This window comes from Crocodylus siamensis, chromosome 5 (genome assembly GCF_052110815.1).
Source record: "Crocodylus siamensis isolate JL-2025a chromosome 5, ASM5211081v1, whole genome shotgun sequence".
Classification (NCBI taxonomy): domain Eukaryota; kingdom Metazoa; phylum Chordata; order Crocodylia; family Crocodylidae; genus Crocodylus; species Crocodylus siamensis.
Window position 1 is genome coordinate 53031953 of NC_143399.1, and position 7872 is coordinate 53039824.

A 7872-nucleotide genomic window follows, 5' to 3' on the forward strand; every position below is an offset into this window, starting at 1 on the left:
GACTACTTCCATTAGTGATGGAAATGTTTCTTGCATAAAATAGACTCTCCAATAACAAAAAACCCACATCAACACACAGATATAACATTTATTAACAAGTTAAATCACTCATGGTTCAGCTGTCCAAAAAAGTCATGTTTTCCTATCAAAAAACGCTTCAGGTCCAGTTTGTCCTTTTTCTTTAAGACAAATCCCTTTGTCTCCAAGTGGTAGGTATTATAATGGAATGGGAAGCAAATTCTTCATACAAATTACAGAAAACTTACTTGATGGAAAGCTGCATCATTCTTTCCAATATATGTAAGGACAAGATTTTAGCTTTGCTATCAGCTTAACATTCTATCTCTGTTCCTCTTTTTCTTATTTCTTTCCTTTGTGTTGCACTGTGCTTGATTGTCTTGCACTCTTGCATGCCATCTATTTGCTCATAATAATCCTGTTTTCTGTATGCTCTTCTGTCTGGTCTGCTCTGTTTATTATGGTCTCGCTTCCTATTCCTTTGCTGTGTCTCACTGTGCTCATTTCTGTCACTAGGACCCCAAGAGCTCTCCTCTGCTTCCTCCGGACCTGTTAAAGAGTCTGGCTGCCTTGGAGGAGGAGGAGGAGCTGATTTTCTCTAATCCTCCTGATCTTTACCCAGCTCTGCTGGGGCCTCTCGCCTCTCTTCCTGGACGAAGCCTCTTTGTATGTATTTGACTTAATTCTGCTGCTTCTTGCTCTAATTCTAGATTTTTAAAAATTTTCTGTGAGGTGGTAAGATGCATGAAATTCCATGTTCCCTTGTTGAGCTTCTGAGAATCTAAACAAGCTGGTGGCTCACTGGCTCTGGATAAATGAGGAGGAAATGTAATGAATGAAATAGCTATTGATCTAATCCTGATCTCTTAGCTTGTTCCAAAATCAAAATAGCTGTTTTCTTTGTTTTTAAAATGAAGTTCACAGGAGAAACCTTTGATACAGCATCTGTAAAACCTTATCTTCCATAATTTAGATGAGATCAGAGATAATTCTAGAGCAGTAGTATCCAACCTTTTTGTCCTGTGGGCTGGATGGACAGTGCCTAGTCTGTCCATAGGCCAGATCAGGCTGTTAGGCCTTATACGGTGCACAGAGTAGACATAGCAGGGTCCAGTTTATCCTTATTGTGTGTGGGTGGGCAGGCAGCCTCACTCAGATTCAGCTTCTTATGGGGAGGGAGGGAGGTGTGGCTCAGCCCTGACAGGTTGTGCAGGACTTGATAAATTCAGTAGCAGGGGACTGCTTGCAGTATTGCCACTGCTTCCATGCTGCCAAACCTCCCAACTTATTGGGAGCCCTGCAGGTGGGATGCCTTGGCTCCATAGGCCATATTGATTCATGGGCCAGTTGTTGAGCGCCTTTTGTTCTAGGGTAAATGGGGGAGTGAACTGAAAGAATTGGTTATGGGAAAACACTGGTAAAACTAGCTTGTTACCCTGAAAGATTTTTATCCTTATTAAAGAATTATATGAAGTTTAAAAAACTCTCGTCTTTTAAATGCAAAAAAAATGCTGCTTAGAAAATAATTGGAACCTCCTTGGAACTTTTGATTTCAATCATAAGATTTGTACTTTACATAATCCTGAGTAACAGCAGCGCAGATGTAAACAAATTTGCACAAGACAATATGTGCTGTTTCAGAAGCTTCCTGGTGAAGCCTTCTTATTGCATTCAGGTTGATTCTTGCTGAGCAGTAGGGCAAGACCATCTCTCTCTTTTTTTTATTTTTTTGACTGTCAGGTGTGTTGTATGGATGTGCAAACATGACATTTGTCTGACTTTATAAAATGTGATTTCAAAGTATCAAGTCAGTCCTGGCCAAGTTAAGTTTACAGGATTGTACCTGGTGGGGTTCACAATACAAGGGCCTAAATTCTAGGGACAAATACAAGGCTTCATAATACAAGGATCTAAATTCTAGGGATGAACCCAAGGCTTTCATTTTAAGTAAAAAAAAAACAAAACAAAACCCAACAACAAACAAACCACATTGTCTTGCATACAACATACCCCTGAAAGGGGTATGGTTTGGTTTTGTTGGTTTTTTTTAAAGCCAGAATGGAGAAAATAATTTTCTAGTCATGGCTCCATAGAGCAGGGGCAGAGCCTTATCTTCAGCTGATTCACTCTCATTTTCCTGTTTAACTAAAGCTCAAACCCTAGCTGCTGTTTTGAAGATTGGTCTCCCTGAGTGGATCTGTGATTTAGAAAAGAGTTAAAGAATTTCTAAGGCTGTGAAATTAGAGCAACCAGGAGCAACTAGCTAGCAGACAGTAAAATTGCCCTAAGAATGGTTAGCTTGATTAGTGAAACATCAAGACCATTAAAAAGGAGAGATGATTGAAGAACAATGAGGCATTAAGTCAGTTTACTCCTTCAGCTGCCTGAATAGTAATGCAACACCTGCTGCACTGTGGAGCAGGAATCAAAGATGATTCTTCCAACCCTGGGCAGAAAATTAACTTCCCTGCTTAATACACACACCCTGATTTTGTTGGGCTTTTTTTGGGTAGGGAGGAGGGTGGGAAAGGTGTGTGTTACATGTGCTAACTCGTAGTTTGCCTGCTGAGGGTAGTATACATATAAGATGGTTTGGACTGGGGTCACTAGTTTTAACTTTTGATTAAATGCCATTATGACTTGCATTATTCACTTCTGACTTGTACAGCCCAACTGGCTAAAAATAGATCTGTGTTCTTTCCTTGTCCCCAGTATGGGATCATCACACCAAAAAACCTAGGATCATTTTGTTCTTATTTATTATTTATTTATTTACCTCCTTGGTGATTTTAATTCTTGGAACTGAGTGAAAAATCTAGTGGAGTACTTGGCTGAGAAGTATAGAGTTAGGAATGATGAAAGGCTTAAAAGGGGGAGAGACACTCCAGGTTGACATGGGAGAGTCACTGTCCCTATGAGAATTTGAGACCTTGACCATTCTTCCTCTTAATTCCATTCTGAGAACAAGAATATATGGACCACTAAAAATGGACAGAGCATGTGGACTTATTGCTGTAGGAGGGGTAAACATTTCTAGAGTAGCTAGAAAAGAACTGAATAATTTTGTAACAAATAGCACCACACTTGGCAGAGCTACATATAAAGTTTTACGTCTTCTGCCAGGGAGTAAGCTAGTCACCTCTAGAGGATCTACATAGAACTCTCCCAGTCTTGCTCTGTAAGTCTGCATTGTGCAATTTGGTTAGATTCCTTTTGGCAGAAATTTAGTTTCACAATACTTCCTCTGAGGACTCGGACTAGTCGAGGCCCAGGGCAAAATACCAGATTTAGTAGAACGTTGATCTGATCCAGACAGATCTTTTTAGAATTTGGTTGAGATTTTTACCTCTGACTTTGAAACTGCTGATGCTTCAGCATTATTTGGATTTCATTTACTATTATGGGTTTGACAGACTAATGCAAGTATCAATATTCTGTCTTTTCCTGGATGTTAAAAAATATTTTTGAATGTTCTTGTGATAAACATGTTTTTCGTAATGTACTTGTTTGCCCGTGTGTACTACATTACATATCTAACAGCATCTTTCCCTTTCTTGGTCTTTGAAGAAGTCTCTATTGGAAAAACCATCGGAGTTGATGTCTCAGTCATCTTCCTTCCTGTCCCTCACCGGCTTCTCTCTCAATCAGGTACATAACTGGTGTATAAATCTGGTAAATAAACAAATATCTAGCTCCTCAGTGTTGGAAACGGTCATGGTTCTCTTGTAGAATAGTGGTGCTTACCATTTGAAGCTTGCTTCTGGGAAACGGGAGATAAGCATAAGGAGATACATACAGGCTCTTCTCTTCCAGCTGTTCCTCCTTCCTCCACTTGATGCAGTGCAGGGTTTTCTCTGCTGGTTGTTCCTCCTCCTTCCCATCCCCTCTTCAAGCAGGCAAGCACTATAATAAAAAATTAGTTTATGAAATGGGGTGCTGCTCAATTTACAAAAATGATGGAGGGGTGCCTTGTGTCTAAAAAAGTTGAGAACTGCCACTCTAGATGAAAAGACGCACAAACTGGGAAGGAGTCTCAAAGCAAATCTTATTCTCTGCAGGCAAGGCACGGGGGGTTTTTTGGTTTGTTTTTTTGCCTTTTTTTAATTTTTGTTTCTTAGTCATTTTGGTTCCCTTGCCTCAATTATTTCCCCTTTCAGTATTTTTGATGCCTAATTCTGCAGACCTATACTCAAAACTCTTGTTGGCTCCGGGTGTCTGACCTTAATAGGTACCCAGTATTGAACCTTCAGGGCAGGGATGGCCAACTGGCAGCACACATGCCACAAGTGGCACAGGCAGCCTCAGTGTGATACATGATAGATCAGGTAGGTGGCAAGGAACACAGCAGCAGCAGCTAGGGCAGAAAGTAGAAAGCAGAGTAGACTGGGCAGGGGAAAGGGTGTGGGGCTTACCTTTCTAGCACACCTACCAAAAGGTTGGCCCCCACTGTCTTTTCCCTCTCTTTTATCATTTCTTTATGCTGGGATGTTTCCCAAATAATGACTATGAATGTTCTCTTGGCAGAGATATTGTGGGCACTGTCCAGTTGTAGAAACCTAGTTACGATTGCAGTCTAGCTGGAAAAAACTTCCCCTTTAAATCAGTGTAATAAGAGTTCACATCAAATCGCAAAAAGTCTTGGTAAATATAAAAGTAGAGTTTGCTTGGTCTTGAAACCCACAAGTTTTTCTGTAGGCTTAATGTTTAAAATATACCTAGCACTCAAATTAAACTCACTTCTTTTAATCTTGTAGGAAAGATACCCAAATAACAGTATGTTCAATGAGGTATATGGGAAAAATATGAATACCAGCACAAAAGCAGAGGTCACTCCCTCAGTCACCCACCAGGAGACCTCACTATACTCTCTCTTTGAAGGGACACCTTGGTCTCCATCCCTTCCAGCCAGCTCAGGTAATAATGTTAATGTGGCTTCTTTCCTATTTCAGATCTTCCCATGGTAAGTCTTTATCAGTTTGCTTAAGTGTGACCTGTAAACAAAATGAGTTTTTTGCATCTTCAAAGATGACTTGAAATTCTTTTGCATTCCATCCTATGTCTGACTATGCATATCAGGTCTCTTAGATATTAATTTTTTAATAGAAAACTATGCATGTGATGTGAGAGAATGGAGATAGGACATCAAGAGCATACTTCCATTGCACAATACAGTAATTTGTACAGATACTTGAGTTACTATACTTCTTGTCATACCACATGTCCCTTTTGCCCATAAATCAGCCCTCCAAAATTGAGGTTTGTCTTAATTGGAAAGCTGATTTTCTTTTTTGGAATAGAAGCATGGAGATGCTGTGCTGTAATGGCTGTTTTTTCTCTCTAGGCCAGCAAGCAACAGGGAAGGCCCTGTTCTACCCCCTCACAGCAGCTGCCAAGTTAGCAGTAACTTTTTGGCTAAGCAGCCAAACGCTGCTGCCAATTCAACATAATCTGTCAGAGTGTTAACACTGTAGCCTTTGCTTGAAGCTACTGGTAAGCTGGCTGAGGGTGAGTGAGCTGCTGCTTGCAGTCAGCTCCACCGTGACTTTAAAAAAAAAAAAAAAAGAAAGAAAGAAAGAAAAAAAATCCTCTTTTTACATTCTGCCTTCCTAAACCACAGTGTACATCTTATTTGGGAGCATACATTATGTGGGAAAATACAGTAGTTTGGGTACCAGACCCAATAAAGCCATGCTAGTATGCCATTCCCCCTACCCTCAGGCTGTAATTGTTCTTGTTGAGAAGTGGGTTATATTTAGTGTGACCATATGTCCTGGATCAGCCAGGGCAGTCCCAGATTTTCCAGAGTGTGTGGGGCTATGGGCAGGGCCAGAGTAGTTGTTGGGATGCGTTGGGAAGAATGGTGCCTTTTCTGCTGGCGCTGTGGGCTAGAGGTACTACATGGGCTCTGTCTGCCCCATGCTGACTTGCAGCTCTGGCCCCATCCCAGCGCCATGCGCTGCCAGGCCAGGCCATCATATTGCAGCCCTGATGCAGGTGGCCCGGCCTGGCCCAGCCCTACCCTAACCAGGGACAGGGATGCAAGGCTGGGGCTCGCTGTGTCCACTGGGCCCAGGGGTGCATGGCTAGGATGCAGGTGCTGAAACGGGGCCAAAGCTGTAAATCAGACAGAGCCTACACAGCATCCCACCTGCAGCCCCAGCTCTGGTGAGAAAAGCATTGTGCTCCTGGCAGCTGCTCTAGCTCTGTGCACTGTCACATACTGCCCCAGCGCATGTATGTGTGTATGCAGACCCCTCCCCCTCCCCGCCCCCATAATTATAGTCACTGTGGTCATATTAGCCCAGATAAAGCACCATGCAAACAGATATGCTGCTTCTAGACATCCACAGATGCATCTCAAGCAGGTCCGAAGAGGTGATCCTCCCCCTCTATGCGGCACTGGTCAGGCCGCAGCTGGAGTACTGCGTCCAGTTCTGGGCGCCGTGCTTCAAGAGGGATGTGGACAGTATGGAGAGGATCCAGAGGAGGGCCACTCGCATGATCAGGGGACAGCAGGGCAGGCCCTATGAAGAGAGGCTACGAGACCTGACCTGTTCAGCCTCCAAAAGAGAAGGCTGAGGGGGGATTTGTGTGTTCAGTGTATTGGGTTATTAAATTAAAATCATCACTGTGTATGTGATGCATTGCAATTGGGAGGTTCTTAAATCTTGAAATAAGTAGTAATAAGCTAACTGGCTCCATTGAGAAAAATCCTATGATGATAGCTAATACTATGGTAGAGTTAAGTCTCAGATGTTCATAATGCTCCTATTTGTTTGACATTTTTACTCTTGTTTTATGTTCAATAGACCATTCAACACCAGCCAGCCAGTCCCCTCACTCCTCCAACCCTAGCAGCTTGCCAAGCTCCCCTCCAACTCATAATCACAACTCTGTTCCTTTCTCCAACTTTGGACCTATTGGGACTCCAGACAACAGGGACAGAAGGATTGCAGACCGTTGGAAAACGGATAAGCCAGGCAGGTGTTGGGTTTCAGTGTTAAGACAGAGCCAGCTGTCGCACTCAAGTTGGAGTTTGATGCTTTGCAGTGTGTTTTTTGTGATGGTCATTTTTAACTTGTCTTCTGTTTTCATTTTAGCAATGGGAGGATTTGGCCTGGACTATCTCCCGGCAACATCTTCCTCTTCAGAAAGCAGCTGGCACCAGACCAGCACTCCTAGTGGCACCTGGGCTGCCCAGGGCCCCTCCATGGAGGACTCCTCCGCTGTGCTCATGGAGAGCCTCAAGGTATATTTAACTTTGCAGAGGACAGAACAGATATTTGTTATGCACGTGTTTCCAGCCAACCTGTGAAGTTGGGCGATCTGGTCATGGGACATAAGGCAAAGTACAGATTGACTTTTATTAGTAGATGTTTAGGATTGTGAATCGAAAAAAGATGACGTAGCCGGTAGGGAAATACATATCGCCCGAGCCAGGGACTAACAGAGGGATGGGGGTGAGGAGGGGAACGCAACTAGGTTACAGGAGATGTAAGGTTAGCCAACTAAGCCTGGAGGAGGGGGGAAGGGGAGGGAGGGGGTTTGTGACGCTCAGAGAGAAGGAAAATAGATGCACACAAACCCGTTACAATGGTCCGCAATGGTGGAAGAAGAGGTTCTAAGAAAAGTGTCTCAGGTCATATAGAGTCATCACGGGGGTCCTCTTCAGGTGGTGCGGGATCGTCCATTGCTGAAGAATCCTCTTCAAAAGTGAAGGTCCATCTGGTGCAGAGTGGGGGTTCAGGCGGTCCTGTCTGGGCATGCTCAGGGAGGTGGCAAGGAACACAGCAGCAGCAGCTAGGGCAGAAAGTAGAAAGCAGAGCAGTAGACTGGGCAGGGGAAAGGGTATGG

The 7872-nt window shown here is 43.4% G+C and overlaps 1 protein-coding gene across 6 annotated transcripts in view; it reads left to right on the forward strand.

Annotated features, from left to right (window-relative positions):
- Positions 1-7872, forward strand: part of SMG7 (SMG7 nonsense mediated mRNA decay factor) — an 81272-nt gene that overhangs the window by 70626 nt on the left and 2774 nt on the right. For 5 of the 6 annotated variants that reach the window (XM_090048184.1, XM_090048181.1, XM_090048183.1 and 2 more), the window contains 5 exons: positions 535-684; positions 3586-3666; positions 4773-4932; positions 6828-6998; positions 7119-7267. In XM_090048184.1, the coding sequence (XP_089904310.1) occupies positions 535-684; positions 3586-3666; positions 4773-4932; positions 6828-6998; positions 7119-7267 (711 nt within the window). The remainder of the gene's footprint in view (positions 1-534; positions 685-3585; positions 3667-4772; positions 4933-6827; positions 6999-7118; positions 7268-7872) is intronic. The other variant, XM_090048187.1, reaches the window with a different exon arrangement.